At 46.8% G+C, this 16,929-nt stretch overlaps 1 protein-coding gene across 1 annotated transcript in view; it reads right to left on the reverse strand.

Moving 5' to 3' along the window:
• Positions 1–289: 289 nt before the first annotated feature.
• LOC307044614 (voltage-dependent N-type calcium channel subunit alpha-1B-like) overlaps positions 290–16,929 on the reverse strand; it is a 576,385-nt gene continuing 559,745 nt past the window's right edge. The window contains exons 49-50 of the mRNA XM_079689925.1: positions 16,442–16,656; positions 290–7,864 (exon numbers count right to left, since the gene is read on the reverse strand). Coding sequence (XP_079546051.1) covers positions 7,337–7,864; positions 16,442–16,656 — 743 coding nt within the window. The 3' untranslated portion in view covers positions 290–7,336. The remainder of the gene's footprint in view (positions 7,865–16,441; positions 16,657–16,929) is intronic.

Genomic DNA, 16,929 nt, shown 5'->3' on the forward strand with positions numbered 1-16,929 from the left:
CACATCTCCACCTGAGGCCTGAAGTCCCCTGACATCCATTGTTTTTTAATTGAGAAAAAATACAGCCTAATAAATGAAACGTATAAAATGTTTTAATCTGCACTGTCGATTTGCAGAATACGATTTGACATAATAAAGTAGAGCTACATTTCAAATCATTTGACAAAAAAATCTTACCTAAAGTATGCTTACTAGGTTTTAAGATCATCTTGAACCATTTGAACAAGATTAGAAACCTCCTCCCGACACATCCAGCGGGTTGAATTCAGTCAGTGGACCACAGCTGCATCCCAACACTAAAACTTTCATTTCATCTTTTTTTATTTCAAGGAACTTTGCTTCATACAAAAGGTTTAATGTAGAAATAACGGCAGACTTCAAAGTCTCACCAAGAAACATAAAATCAGGCGAACAGACATCTCTGAATCCAAAGAGCCAAAGGAAGTGTTCCAGCTCTGCTGCACGTGAACTGTCAACATGTTCAATACTGTTGATCATAGAAATGTGTCTTTTCAACAAACCCCACAGTTTATATCAAATATTAAAAATCAACAACAAAATAACACAAGTATCTAAAAGTACTAATTAGTCTACATGCACATACATTATCAGAACATGCAAACATTTTTTTTATTTTCTCATCAAAAAGCCACATCTACACTGCCAATGGGAGGCAAAGTAAGAGCGATTGGATCGCTCCTAATGTTTGGCCGCCGGTTGTTCCAGACTTGGGCACAAATACATTCTTTAAACTCAATACAGAGGTCTCATACAAGGTACACATATTTTTAACAATTTTTTGGTGTGAGAAGTGAGAAATCTCTTAAGTAATGAATCTATCTGCAAAAGAAGCGCTGAAAGGAAAGTGAGAAAAAAAAGACATTTTAGGATCCATTTGCTAATAGTGATGCCCGGTCAATTTCCTTTTTCATTTTAGCACATTACTGTCATGTCTTGGTGACAAACGATATATTGTGTTGAGAGTTTAAGTATTATTTGACTTATTTGAAGTATTAAAGTAACGTGTTATGGCAGGAAAGTTCAATCTGGTATATTCATTTTAATGTCACCTTATATAGAATGTGTGTTAAACTTGTGATTTCTGCATTGAGTGAATTCTGCCGAGCAGATACCAAGAAGAGGCCCCTAGGGTCTTTCTGTTAATTATCAATAGTCCTTGCAATTAACAGGGGAATTCCCAGATACATTTTTCAGATATAAGGCAGTTCAAGTCTTGTAGAATTAATGATTTACCTCCTACAGACCCCAAAAGAGGCCTTGAGACTTGGGTCACCCAGCAGTAAACGAGATAAAGGTCCTTTTGAGCTTATCAATAAAATGTATTCATTCCTAGTAAGTTGACTTCAAGGTGAAAGGAAGTTCACAGAAGCCATTAAGCGACAAGAACAATTAACTTCTGTTAAGGATACATGATAGGATGTTTGTGTGTGTTGAAGATGTTTAGGGGGAATGAGTATGTGTCCTGTCAAAGAGTCCTCTTTCATGACTCCAAATCATTGATTGGGGGATCTGCCTAAGGGCAGAGGGACAAACACACACACACACACGCGCACAGAAGCAACAGATGGAATCAACAAACTGCTGACTCACTACCTGGGGTCCCGCCCAGAAGTGAAACCGACCAATGGAACACTGCCAATTCACTGGCTAGCTCGCTCAGAAGTGAACTCGCCAATAACAAATAGCTAGGGAAGATCAAGCGATAAAACTCCTCCCCACCTGTGTATACATGTTGTGATCATTTTGTTGCTCGGCGCTCACCGTTCCTGAGACGTGTCTCACACGGTGGTAGAACCTGAGCCTGGAGTACTCTGCAGAGTGCTTCGTGATTAGGTGATTGGGTGATGTATTGTATGTTTTTGCCATTAAAGCAGATTATTGTTTAACCCTTATCCTGGTGCTTTGACTTTTCCTTCTTTTAAAACAAACTCATAGAGGAACGGCGCGAAGCAGAGATTCTGCCTCAACAGAGTGCATGTGAGAAAAGATGAATGCTTTTAGTTCTTTTCAGATGATGTGGCTGGAAGGAATATTTTAATGAAAAACACATTCATCTTTTTCCACCTGTTCTCCCAGATGATAAAAAACAACTCATGTTGTGAAGTAAAAAACACAGAAGAGAAAACAGCTTGGATCAAGACTGAGAAAATGCCTTTTTTTTTTCTCACTTGCCTCACAGCTTTTCTGTAAGAATATGTCTACGTGAAAATAATATTTTCTTTCAAATAAATGAATCACTTTGAAGGGATCACAGTTCATAAAATCTTTTTTTATTGTGATCTAAAAAGACATACTCCCATTCCGAGCAATGATGTTTCCCTTTGATATTGTCGTACATGTTATGCATGCAAATATATGTATAAAGTTGTTGAAATCCTCAATATTTTATCTGTTCCTTGTTTACATTGTGTGCCTTTATTCATTTTAAGTCCTCGTTGTTTGCATGTTGTTTTCATAGCATTTTCTACAAAGCATTTGGTCACAATCATGCTGAAGCCTGGATCTGAAGAGACAGCATGTAAAGCTACAGAAAGGATGGGAATGGGTTTCTCTTGTTGCATAGCCCTACTCTCCTGTCTTCAGGTGTGACGGGCCCTGGAGTGTGTTACTGTGCTTCAACAGTAACACACTGAGAAATAAATACCTGCTCAGTGTTTCTCAACAAACCAATCAGCTGCTGCAGAGGTTCAATTTACAAGTATTTATCTTCAAAGTGGAAGCAGAGATCCTTTGGTAGCAGGTCTGCCAGTAGGACCACTCAAAGGCTCCCTCAAACATCAGTTTGTCCACCAGAGAGCCTGATGATACTGAGTCCTACCCTGCAACATGTCCTGTTCAGTACGTCATACATATACGGAAGACTATTAGAGCCAGGCATAAGGGGCAAAACAATTAAATGCACCATTTTTTTTTTTTTTTTTTTGCAAGAATCAAGTTACAATTTTCAGAATTGTGCGATTCTCAATTATATAATAATGTCAAACTTTCAGGATATAATTTATTCCCAAAGGTTCAACTTTGATCTTGAAATGTGAAATTCATTTTCAATTTCTTGACTTTATTCTCAAAATGTAAAAAAACAAAAACAATGGTTCTCCTCTATTTTTCCTTTAGTCTGACATTTTAACTTTATTCTTGACATTCCGACACATTAAAATATGAATTAAATTCAACTCAATGTTTTCTTAATGCCTGGCCCTTATACCATTTCTTACAATTACATTTAACTAGTCCTAACCTCACAAATCAGTATCCAGCCCTATATTATTTTTCAGATAATAATAATAATAAATAGATGTGCTTTATCATTTTTCTCTGTTAGGAAATTATGATATGCTTAAGCTACAATTAAACACCTCTTTACCAATGTACTTCCTTTTGCTTCTTCAGCTTCTTTAGGCATCATCACTGAACACAGTCATAATTTGCTTCTAAATTATCTTACTGTAAATAAGATAAAGTTCTTTTTTTTTTAAGAAAGTTGATTGATATTATATGCAGAGGCCAAGACAACAGCTTTTTGTAACTCTGTGCACCTTAAGTGCCATCGTGTGCAAAGTATTGTCCATCAGCACACCAAAAAGTCAAGCACATTTCCTTCCATTATCACATCTTTAAGTTATCTTTCTGTGAATATACCAACACATACCATCTGCCTTCGTATGCAGTATGGAATTGGGACAAAGCTAATGTTGCTAATGTATAATGGTTTGTTTTCTTCTACTAGTCACTCTCTTTGATGGTTCCTCTGTGTGGGAATGTCACAAACTGGTAGCTAGAGGAGAACACCTTTTCCATACTGACACCAAAGACTGATGTCTACACATGCTTGCAATATCGTAATAGTCCATCACAACATACATGTTTTGCCCGTAATCCACAAGTATGGAAAAAGACAAAAACACGACAAACAGGATCGCCAGTAAAATTGCATCAATCAGAGATGAACTATTTTAATAAACACACATACACAAACACACACACACACACGCACGCACGCACGCTAGGGGTTTCACAACTACCAATATTTACTAGTCAACACGTTTTTCAAAATAGCAGTCGACTAGTCGTTACGTCATAATAAAGACACACAAAGAGATGTTTACAACTGTATTTTCTATTGGAACTCATACAGTAACATTAAACACTGCATTTTAATTTGTGTTACATGGCTGAGTAAATAACAAACAGTAACTGGACTCACCAAAATCGACAGCAAGAAACTCTTGTTTACATACATGCCAAGTAAATCCAGTGCGCAACAGCGCATTGCGCAACACTTTATTCGCTGTCCTCCACGATAACGTCCACCTTTCCATATTTTTGGTTTGAACACCAACGCATCAACATGTAAGGGAAGGAGGCTTGACCGCTTTCGGGTGACAGTGTTGCCTGCGAGGGAAAAAACCCTCTCACTCGGGGTGCTTGTGGCTGGAATAGCCAGGTAGCTCCTCAAAAGCGGGGGAAGCGGTGCACGTTTTCTGCCCACCACTCCAGTGGATTATCCATTGTGGGGATATGCGGTGTCCGCTGGCAGTAATCCCGTAGCTCATCACCCGCATCACTGTTGACCCATGTTTTCTTGCTGTTCGTTTGCCTCTGTTCAGTGCTGACGCTGGTCCGTTGCTCACTGGTGCTAGCATTACTGCTAGTGCTAGCTGTCGGCAGCGGGTGTTTCATCTTCAGATGGTTGCGCATAGCAGATGCATTTGTATTGTACTTCAGTACAGCTGTACACAACTGACACTTCACTGTGGAGTTGGTTACATCTTCGTTGAAGTACTGCCATACATAAGAATGTCGGACGTGTTTTGTAGCATTTTGCAGCACCTCGTTTACCTCAATTTTTTCACGACTAGTTGACTAGGGCCTACAGCGCTGACTAGTGGTAAAGGTAGTCGACTAGTCGACTAGTCGATTAGTTGGTGAAACCCCTAACGCACGCACGCACGCACACACACAGGGCCCAACTTGAATCAAATAGCAGTAAAGAGATCACCCTCGGCTACTCTGGGTCTGAATCACAACGCACACTTCCTAAACCACACACGCTGACCCACACACTCAGCTAACCGACACATTCTTCAGTCCAGTGAAGCAGCTAGCTAGCACACCATGCTCACCAAGTCCCAGGCCTTTCATCTGAACATGCAGAGTGCGTTACTGGCACGTTACAATGAAGTTTAAAGTTTTTAATGCACGCATAATGTTTTCACAAAGCTGACTCTAACTCAGGGCCGGCTCTAGACAATGTGCTGCCCTAAGCGAGATTTTATCTGGCAGCTAGCACTAGATTCTAATAACAACAGCACTGTAACGATTCGCCCTCCCTCTCTCCCTAGCTCGCTCGCTCTCTCACTCGCACTCTGGCTGTGAGCTGCGGGTGCCAGATAAGCCAACATCCCCCACTTTCATCACTTACAGCACCCATCTTACAGGGCAAATGAAAAGTGTAACCGGGGTGAAAAGGGTGTTACATTTACTTAATTATGAATATTGTTACATCAAGGCCGAAAATTAGGATGAGCACCAACGGTCAAACATGTTTTTTTTACTACCAGAGCTACCAGCGCAGCGCCCCCCAGATCTGGCGCCCTAGGCGAACATCTATAACGCCAGTGCTACGGGCCGGCCCTGCTCTAACTCCTCCTCAGAAGCAAGATTTTGTGATTATTCAAAAACAAGAAAAACAATCTTCTTTCATCAGGTCATTTTTCCATTCCTGCCTTTGAAGCACACAGTAGCTAGAGTTCTTGTCTTGCAGATAAGGCTTTCTGTACAACATATTTTCCTGCACTGCTACATAAGGAATGAACAAAACATCTACTCAAGTGAGGATGCATTTGAAAACAGTTGACATTGCATCTTTTTTTCTACAGTATATCTAGAAGGATAGGCACTTTGTCTTAAAACATCGCAAAGAATGTTTGTAAGAAACATTTGATCTGAAACAATGGCAAACCTTAAGCAGTTCACATAAACCACACCTTTGTATTTTTCATGTAATATAAAAAATGTCCACAATGAAAAAAAAAAAAAATCTACAAGGACATTTTCATATAAAGCACATTTTCAGTCCTGTACGAAGCGTTGCTTCTCTCTTTGACAGACAAAACAATCAGCGCTGCCTGTACGACAGCATCTGTCTGTTCCACTGACCCAAAAGGAATGTCATAAAGGAATAGGCATCATCATGGAATGGTAAAGTTCTAAACTTAAGAACAACACAGCTGTTTGTACACTATCATGCTTTCATTCACTCAACTACTGATCATTCTGTCCTGTTTCCGTGACTTGCAGTTCCATTTCTTTAAGCTGAAACCCCCTTATCAACTCTCAAACGCTTTCAAACCTGCTGCTACAGCTAGAATCAATAAGGAACTCTTTAGCTTAATGCCTGTTACATGTGTTGTGCTATTGGCTGTCATTTTGAAGTTTGAGGAGGTGAAGTTCTAACCTGCCGATAGAGTTGGTGAGTATTTAGCCATATTCATATTATAATGCAAAGGTTATTTTTGCATGTGTCTCTACTCTCTTCCATGAAGATGTTTGTGGGGCACAGAGTGAAGCGGTGCTGCCACATGTTCTAAAGACCATTTGTGTCAGCAGTGATCTGACTGCAGTCATGTGCCACAATAATCTCATGTAGCATGTCATCTCATGTATGCATCTCTGCGCCTTAAGCTTTTTAAACTTTATAAAAACGTAATAATATGTCTATGTTGTATTCACAGGTTGCTTTGCTACCCCAAAATTGGAGGGGGAAAAAACAAATAATGCAGTTTTAGGTTTTTGAAAATTGTTGTATGTAAAATTGAGGCACCTCTCTTTACTGCTCAGTTATCACCAATTTGGTTTGCCTGGGATACAGAGTACATAATGAATGTGATCAGTAGATCTGGTAGTTAACACCAAACAAACATTTATTTAAATCCTCCGGTCTGTTTTCCAACATCAGAAGAATTCACCGTTGTACAGTCTGTGTTTATCTTATGCTGTTTGAGGGTCAATATGGTGGTGTCAACAAAACACTGAAGTCAAAGCAAAGGACAGCTGCTGTAAGACATCCAAACAGCCTACTCTTTCATAATGCTTTGTGTCTTTTCATAAAGATTACACTTTTTTTGTTCACATTAGAATATTAAAAACCTTTTTCCCTGTTTAGATGTTCTCCCTACCCTTTGCTCTCCAAGTTAGGATTAAAACACAGCATTGAACACACACATCGACAATGTAAACTGAAACCTCCAATGAAGATGATAAAACTCATCACAAATCCTCAAAGAAGCATTAAGAAGGTTGGGTTAAAGCCATGCTAGCACCATTCGTCCTCCTCTGCCTCCTGGTAATACCTGGGGACCCCAGAGCCAGGGCTGCTGCTGCCCCCGGAGCTGAAGTGGAACCCGTTGGGCACCCCGAGGTTCTGCTGCTGAGCAGGAAGTACGTCTCCTATCATGTTAGGAAGTGCGGTCCGAGATGAGCGTCCGGCACGGGGGCTGGGCGACGGTGACACCGCATCCTGAAAAACGTCCAGCTGGTCCCGAAGGCTGCCATAGAGGCTGTCGGGGGCCTCGCTGTGGCCCCCTCCCAGGAAGGGCTCAGAGCTGATGCGAGTGACGGGACAGGGGAGGTGGGGGGAGCCGCTGTGCCGCAGGGCGTTGTGCTCCGACAGGCCGCGGCTCAGCCGGCCGGACACAAATTGCACAGGAGAGGAGGCGGCAGTCTTGTAAGCCACCCCGGGCCGCGGGGTGAGGGGGGTCTGAGGGAGAAGCCGGCGTCCACGGCCTGACGTTCTAGAACTGGAACTCAGTGCCACTGGGTCGCCTTTATTCCAACCACTGCCCTAGATGAAAATTTAACAAGCAATTTGAAGTGATAGAACGATGAGGAAATCATGTAGGATGGAAAAGAAAAAAGAGACAGGGCCGCGAGGGCCGCGAGGGCCGGAGGAAGGAAAGGAAAAACACCAACGTGTGATGTGTGATGACACGAACAATGACGGAGAAAATCATGAGAAGACAGAAGGAAAGAAAAAGCACTAATAGAAAGGCAATGACAGACAGACAAATTGTAAGGAAAATGATGAAAAGAGAAAGAGGGGAAAATAAGGGAAAGCCATGAGAGACTGCACTGAGCAGGAAGCAGCAGAGCAGGAAACTATAGGTTACTTACGTAACCCCAGTTCTCAGAGTAACATGAAGTGAGATGTCTCACTATGGGATGCGCCTCAACGCATATGCACCAGAAGCATCAATCTCATTACGCCAATCCTGATTGGCTGGTGATCTTGACGCCAACGTCAGGGAATCCACCAACCCTATAAGTAGCTTGCGCCACGACGCAGGCGTCATTCAAAATAAGCACCTCTTCTCGCTTCGCCTCAGCAAGAAGGGCCGTCAGGTGAGACATCTCACTTCATGTTACTCTGAGAACTGGGGTTACGTAAGTAACCTATAGTTCTCATTCATAACACTCCGTTCGATGTCTCACTATGGGATATTGAGACTCCCGCATTGCCAGACATGCTTATCTCGAAAATCACCAACACAAAAACAGAACTTAACAGGTAGAACCCTGTCCCAATACGGGGCCCAGCACTGCGCGGGCCACACTTGGAGCAGAAACATCTAGCCTGTAAAAGCGGACAAAAGTGAGCGGCGAGGACCAGCTCGCTGCTGCACAAATGTCTTGAATGGAAACACCCTTGAACAAAGCCCAGGATGTAGCCAATCCACGAGTAGAATGAGCGCGCAGGCCCGTTGGTGCCTGCAAACCCTGCTCGTATAAGCCAGAGCAATCGTCTCCACAATCCAGTGGGAGAGCCGTTGCCTGGTAACGGGCTTGCCCTTATGAGGGTTAGCCCAAGATACAAAGAGTTGGTCATTGCACCGAAACTCTTTCGACCTGTCCATATAAGTGCGCAAAGCACGAACCGGGCAAAGCAAATTCGGCCGCTGTTCCCCAGAGGAACCTAGCGGTGAAGGAAATGCCTCAAGGTCAATGGGAGTGCATGAGCCAACCACCTTAGGCACAAAGGCCGGGTTGGGCTTCAGCAATACTCTCGTTTGCCCCGGGGCAAACTGAGTACACGAAGGATGCACAGAGAGCGCGTGAATATCACTGACTCGTTTGGCAGATGCCAGAGCCAGTAACAACACTGTCTTCAGTGACAGGTGCTTCATGTCAGCGTCTTCCAGGGGTTCAAATGGAGCTCGAGCGAGCCCATCTAAAACCACTGTCAAGTTCCACAGGGGCACCAATGACCTGGAAACGGGGAGGAGCCGGCGAGCCCCTTTCATAAAACGGCAGACCAAGGGATGTTGGCTAGCCGTCTTTCCCCCAAAGCCCACATGGCATGCGGCAATAGCAGCCAGGTACACTTTGATCGTGGAGAAAGCTCTGTGTTTATCAATCAGATCCTGTAGAAATGATAGAATCACACCGACAGGGCATTGAAAAGAGATGTGTTTCTTTTGAAGACACCACTCCTCAAACACCCTCCACTTACAGTCATAGAGACCCCTGGTGGAGGAAGCCCTTGCACTCTGAATAGTGTTTATCACTTCCTGAGGCAGCCCCACTGTACTCAGGTTATACCACTCACGGGCCAGGCCCATAGCGCCAGGTGCTCTGGGTGTGGGTGAAAAATCATCCCCCCCGCCTCAGATAGTATGTCCCTGCATAGCGGGAGCTGCCACGGCTGTCCGCACAGCAGCTGATATATCTCCGCCAGCCAGTACATTGCAGGCCAGTGTGGAGCTATCAGGATCAGTGTGTGGCGTTGTTCTCTCACTCTGGCCAGAGTTGGAGGTATTAGAGCCAGGGGTGGGAACGCGTACAGAAGGGCCGGGGGCCAAACGTGCGCGAGCGCGTCCACGCCTAACGGTGCATTTAGATCGCGCATTGAAAAGAACAGCTGACATTGAGCATTTTCTTTTGATGCGAACAGATCTACCGCGGCCCGGCCGTAACGCACCCACAGCTGACTCACAATCGTTGGATGTAGAGTCCAGTCTGCGTATAGTGGTGCACCTCTGGACAGCAGATCTGCCCCGAGGTTCATCACTCCCGGTACGTGTGTCGCTCTCAGAGAGAGGAGACGTCCGCAGCTCCATAAGATCAGTTTGCGTGCCAGCATGTGTAACTGTAGAGAACGCAAACCCCCTTGGCGGTTTATATACGATATTGTGGTCGTGTTGTCTGTCCTCACGAGGACATGATGTCCCCTGAGAAAAGGCAGAAAGCGTCTTAGGGTGAGAAACACCGCTAAGAGCTCCAGATAATTTATGTGTGACCGTTGGAGGTCTCTGCTCCAGAGACCCCTCACAGGTCGACCTTCGTATATGCCCCCCCAGCCCGTCAGACATGCGTCCGTGGTGACCACCTTCCGCGATAAGACAGCACCCATAGGCACGCCTCGCACCAGGAAAGTCGGGTGCAGCCAGTGGCGTAGCGCCGTTACGCAGTGCACAGTGACCATCACTCTCCGCGCGCCATGACGCGCGGGGTTTAGCCTGAGGGCAGCTACCCAGCGCTGAAATTCCCTCATGTGTAAGCGGCCCAGACGTACTACTAGGATGGCTGACGCCATGAGCCCCAGTACCGCAGACACGATCTGAAGAGAACATATTTGCGTGGCTGGAAACGAGCGAGGCAAGCCCTGAAGGCTCTCACTCTCTCCGCTGACAGGCGGGCTGTGAAGGGCACCGAGCTCAGGCGTAAGCCCAGGAAGAGCACCGACTGGGCTGGGGACAACATGCTCTTTTCTGTGTTTATTACAAAACCCAGGTCGAGCAGGTGTTTCATGAGGATATTCGTCTGCATAATAGCCTCCTGCTCCGACTGTGCCAGAAGGAGCCAGTCGTCTAAATAGGTTGCCAGGCGAATACCCTGTTGTCTTAACGGGGCTATCGCTGCCTCCGTACATCGCACAAACACCCGTGGGCTGAGAGACAGACCGAAGGGAAGCACTCTGTACTCGTAACAGACACCCTGAAAAGCGAACCTCAGATATTTCCTGTGTGGATAATATACTGGGATGTGAAAATACGCATCTTTCAGGTCGATTGATGTGAACCAATCGTCCTGACGCACGAGACGCAGTAGGGATGTGTGAGTGAGCATCCGGAATTTGTATTTTCTGAGATACCCGTTCAGAGCCCTTAAATCTAGGATGGGGCGAATTCCATTCCCTCCCCGTTTGGGAACGAGGAAATATTTGGAATAGAAGCCGCTCTGACTCCGTTTGGAGGGTACGATGGATATGGCTTTCTTTTCTAGTATCGAGAGAATCTCCTGCTCTAGAATGTGAGCCGACGCTCCCCGGGCATGTGATTGCACAATGCCCGAGAAGCGAGGGGGGGTGACAGCGAATTGGAGTCTGTAGCCCCGTGATATCGTCTTGAAAACCCAAGCAGAGCATGTGAGCATTTTCCACCTTTCGCTCCTCAGAGCGAGCGGGGATGTCACCATATCTCTGTTGTCTGCACCCTGTGACCGCATTGGTTGTGTTATGGCGCCCTCTAGTGTCTGAACACGGTGGCGCTCTAGGGTGACAACCTCGGTCGACACTGCGCATGCGCGCGGTGATGGTGCATTCACAGACCCGTCCACCGTCCGCATTCCGATAGAGGCGTTCATAGCCACTCTCAGAAGCGGGGCAGTCACCTGACTGTTTATTGACATTATTATTTGTCTTTTTAATATTTTCGACTGTGCCCTTGGCTTTAAGCCTGGAAGCAACAGTGGCAAACATTTTATTTTTAGACCCTTGTGTGTGTTTGTGTCACTTGAACGACTGGCAGGAACTGTTGTCAGTGTTGTGAAGTCTGCTTCCCTCATGGCGCGAACTGGAGGATGACGTGCAGTCATCACCCGAGGCGGCGGGAAGGCGGGAGCGTGGTTGTCCCCCGGAAACACATGGGTGCTGGATACGTGTGGAACACGATCCAGGGCTGAAAGAGAACAGGAAACCTCCAGCCCTTTCCCCGAGGGGGGGAGGGAAGGCTGTCAGGCTGCCCTCTTCTTCTTCCTCGCCTGGTGACTGAAAGTCTGGGTCGGCGGCGCCTGTGTGGCTGCTGCCGGGACCAGGGACTTTCTTGGCCAATTCGTCCGCGCCTCGCGTCTCGGTGGGAGACCGGGGGCGGGCTGTGGCTTCTGCCATCTCAGGACCTTGAACAGGGCCGAGTGCGGGGTAGCCTGAGTGAAGGTCTGTTGCAGGACCGTTGGGGGCGGCGGCTGGGCTTTCCGAGGGAGGCAAAGCTGGAGAGCTTCATCCTCCTTCTTCTTGGCCTCACACCGTTGTTGCATGGAGGCAAGAGCGGAGCCGAATATGCCCTCAGGGACGATTGGCATGTCCAACACGTCCTCCTTTTCCCGGTCGGGGAGGTTTGTCAGGTTCAGCCATCTGGCTCTCTCCTGCACCACCATCATCCCTAGCGATTTGCCTGTGGCCTGGACTGCACAGCGCTGTACGCGGAGGCAAATGTCTGTGATCGCCATGATCTCCTCCCACACGGCCGGTTCAGGCTTCACCGTCATGTCCGCACACAGCTCCGCTTGGTACGCGGTTAGCATGGAGGAGACATTCAGCGCCCTGACGGACAAAGCAGCTGCTTTGTAGGCCCGTTCAGTCATTGCGGACTGGAACCGGTCCGCCTTTGTCGGCAGTGTGGGGTTCCTGCTCGGGGCCGCCGACACCCGCGGTTGGAGGTGGGCTGCCACAAGCGGCTCCATAGGAGGCATGCGGAGTAACCCGAGCTTCTCCATGCCCTCACAGTCCAGAGAGGAGGCTCCCTGGATTGGGGCCTTGCTGCTGAAGGGGCGGTCTCTCCAGGAGACCGACACCTCGTCCAGCAGCTCTGGAAATACGGGGAGAAGTTGCCTGGTCAGCCTCGCGGCTTGGGGCAAGTTCTTTCCCTCGTATCTAGACCTGGAGGGCTCTCTGGCCGCTTCAGGCCAGGGGATGTCCAGCTTGGATGCAGCGCGTTGGCACACGGCCTGCAGGTCCATGCTGAGGCGGGGGAGCGGTGGCTCGCCTTCGCCCGGGGAGGCGGACATGGCCCCAGGCTTGGCAGCCTGGGCAGACGAGACAAAGATGTCATCTTCGCCCTCGTCTGAGTCGGAAAGAAGAAACTCCGGGGCGTATTCTTCTTCCTCCTCCTCATAGTCCAGCTCCAGGACATCCTCCGCGGGTGAGACCATGGTGAGGTCCAGTTGGGAGCCCCAGCTCGACACAGCACGGGGCCCCCTTCCCGCGGCTGTCGCCGCCACCGAGTCCCAGCTTGACACAGCGCGGGACCCGGCACCCGTGGCGGTTGCCACCATGCCCTGCTTGCCGGCCGGCGAGTTTACAGGCATGAGGAGGTCTCGGACCGGCATGCTAGCTTGGCGTGCTAGCCGTCGGCGGCGGCTTTTGGCGGTAAAGCGGGAACAATGCCCGCACGCGCCGGGGGTGTCGATAGCCTCCTGGGCATGTTGCAGCCCGAGGCAAGACGAGCAGACCTGGTGTGAGTCAGTACTCGATATCTTTAGCCCGCAGCCGCAGAGCCGAGCCTCCGACACTCCGTCTCCTCTGGTGTGAGGGAGGGAAGAGTCCATCCTAGCTAGCCTTGGTGCGGCGTAGAAGGGACAAACGAGCAACAGGCGTGTTACCGTTTGCGGGAAAAAATCCAAAAACCTTACCGTTATCCGTTGGAAAAAAACGGCAGGGTAGATTCTGATATTAACTGGAGTGTTAATAAAGGGAATTCCCGTGCGAAGCAAAAGTAGCTGGCGAGCGTCCGTCGACCGAAGGTTAGCTTCGTAAATCAGTCTGTGGACCGTTAAGCTAGCTAGCTACTGATCTTTCTCGAGATGTGCTCCGAAGCGAGAAGAGGTGTTTGAATGACGCCTGCGTCGTGGCGCAAGCTACTTATAGGGTTGGTGGATTCCCTGACGTTGGCGTCAAGATCACCAGCCAATCAGGATTGGCGTAATGAGATTGATGCTTCTGGTGCATATGCGTTGAGGCGCATCCCATAGTGAGACATCGAACGGAGTGTTATGAATGAGAACAGGAGCACAGTAACACTTCAACCATCATCATTCTCTGTCTCCTATTCTTCCTCCTCCACATTCAACACACTGTGGTGTGAAGCATTTGTAGTGCGGTGGTATAAGGAAACCTTTCATAGTCAGTGTCAGCAGTGGTTTAAAGTAACTAAGTACTGTACTTAAGTACAATTGTGACTTCATAGATTTGTATTTATATATATAATCAAGTGTTAAATCAGACTTTAGTTCCACCTGGAGTAAATTCACAAGCTACCCTGCAGTTTACAAAAGTCATTCAAACTAGCTGCACCTTTACCAGCTTTGAGAACACTTTAATGATCAATCATTATAAAACATATCATATATATTGTTCTAAATGGACCAATCTGCACAATGAATACTTTTACTTTTGGTACTTTAACTATATGTTGATGCCAATATTTGTCTACTTTTACTTAACTTACATTTTGATTTCAGGACTTTTACTTGAAACAAATTCCTCAACTCTGGTACTTCTACTTTTACTTAAGTGATTTGATCAAGTTCCACAAATGTCTGAAACAATATTTTCCTAATGTATATTATGTGTATATATATACACATAATTTGTACGGAGCCCTGGAGGGTTCATAGAGAGAAAAATAAATAAAACGTGGCTACGTTTTACTTTCTCGTTCGCACGAGCTACCTTCTCGTGTGCAAGCTTTAGTAACTCGTGCGCACGATTTAATAAAGCGTGCGCACGAGTTACTAAAGCGTGCACACGAGTTAATAAAGCGTGCGCACGAGTTACTAAAGCGTGCGCACGAGTTAATAAAGCGTGGCCTCGTTTTGTGTGTGCGCGCGCGTGTGTGTGTGTGGGGGGGGGGGGGGCGGCATTTGTTTATGATAGTATCGTTCGTTCCGGTGCACTCCGGCAGGACTATCACATCGAGATTAAGATTAAACGAATTTATTTCACTTGGGAATACACATATAACTATGGAGAACCAGATTTGTGTAAATTACTGTTCGTGGTCATTTGAAAACAAATGCCGGTGGTGTCGGACGCACACAAACACACCGAACACGCACGCAGAGCGGAGCGGAGCTGAGCACACACACACACACACACACACACACACACACACACACACACACACACACACACACACACACACACACACACACACACACACACACACACACACACACACACACACACACACACACACACACACACACACACACACACACACACACACACACACACACACACACACACACACACACACACACACACACACACACACACACACACACACACACACGCACGCACGCGAGCACACACACACACACACACACATCATGCGCCCCGGTGACAGGACATCTCCTTCATAAAACGAGGGGGAATGCTCTAGTAGTTCGATGTGTGTCTCGGTGTGTGTGGTTAAACGTAGCAGCCTCGATCTCTATTCAGCTGTTCTAATGAAGGGAAACGCAGTGAAGTAAACAGTAAAAGGCACAGCTATTTGCAGCTGGTGCTGCTCTTCTCAGATTCTGCTGAGTTACACGTTACTGCCTCCAGTGCCCTGTACGACGGAGCCAGTTCAACAGACCCTGGTTATGTTCGATTTACCCGGCTTAACTAACCCTAACAAACGCGATGTCGATAAGCGGTCCTACGAAGCCGGTTATCAACTCAGTAAATCAACCAGGGTTTCTCTGACCGGCTGAGAGCGCGTTCACGTGAAAGGGACGGGGTTAGCAACATTTGACCAATCACAAACATGGAGACGCGTGCTGACAGCGCAGCGTCATACTTCATGAATGAATAGTGTAAATAGCAAATCCTGCTTCGTAGTACAGGCCACTGGTGCCGCAAAGATTTCATAAAGTGAAGGAGGTTTTCCTTCTATAAAACAGCTGTGGGCAGCAGATACTGTGAGTCACGGACAGGAATCTCTCAATTTAAATAAAACGAGGCCACGCTTTATTAACTCGTGCGCACGCTTTATTAACTCGTGCACACGCTTTATTAACTCGTGCGAACGACAAAGTAAAAGTATTTCTTCTCTCAATGAACCCTCCAGAGCTCCGTATATTTGCATGCATATTTGCACACATATTTTTATATTTGTATATACAATCGTTTTTATATTCAGGATTGTGTGAAACGGTAATTCAATCTCTCTGTCTGCACACAAACTGGAAGATTGACAATAAAGTTGACTTTGAGCAGCTGCGATAGATGACTTTTAGAGTTCTTCAATCTTCAATAGTTTTCTACCATTCTGAGGGGGAGCAGTAGAGCTAGTGAACCCTGTCAGAGGAACTCCCCTGCCCATCGTGTAATGCTTGTCTATCACCTTGTCTGTCCCTGCTCTCCATGCCGATGCCCCCCCACCTGCTTGTTGCTGGTGTCCTGCCCCTCGCTGGGGGAGGCGGCACAGCTGGCGGTTGCAGATTTGGTTTGGCAGTGTTCCCGGCTGCAGTAGCGGTCGCAGGAGTAGTAGCGCTGCTTGTCAGCGGAGGAGTGGTGCTTCCTGTCATGGGAGCGTCCACGCTCGCGGGCTCGCTCCCTGGGGGGCGCCGGTTCAGACTCCTGCTCTCCTGCTGCCCCTGAGGAGGTCAATGTAGAGGAATATCATGTTTGGTTCTCAGTATTATGTTGGCCATCGTACCTTTACTGTTTTCACTTTGAGAATAGGATTAGGCACACGTAAGACGTTTTATACAGAATCAAACGGGGTATACATTTGATATGGAATTATCACCCAACATTTGTTTAATAACATATATGGTTGACTCGTCATATAGTTAATAGTTATAAAATATATAACTAGAGCCTAATATTAAAGTCACATAACTCAGCATCTGAACACTGAGGGTGCT

Source organism: Notothenia rossii, assembly GCF_949606895.1.
Source record: "Notothenia rossii genome assembly, chromosome: 6".
Classification (NCBI taxonomy): domain Eukaryota; kingdom Metazoa; phylum Chordata; class Actinopteri; order Perciformes; family Nototheniidae; genus Notothenia; species Notothenia rossii.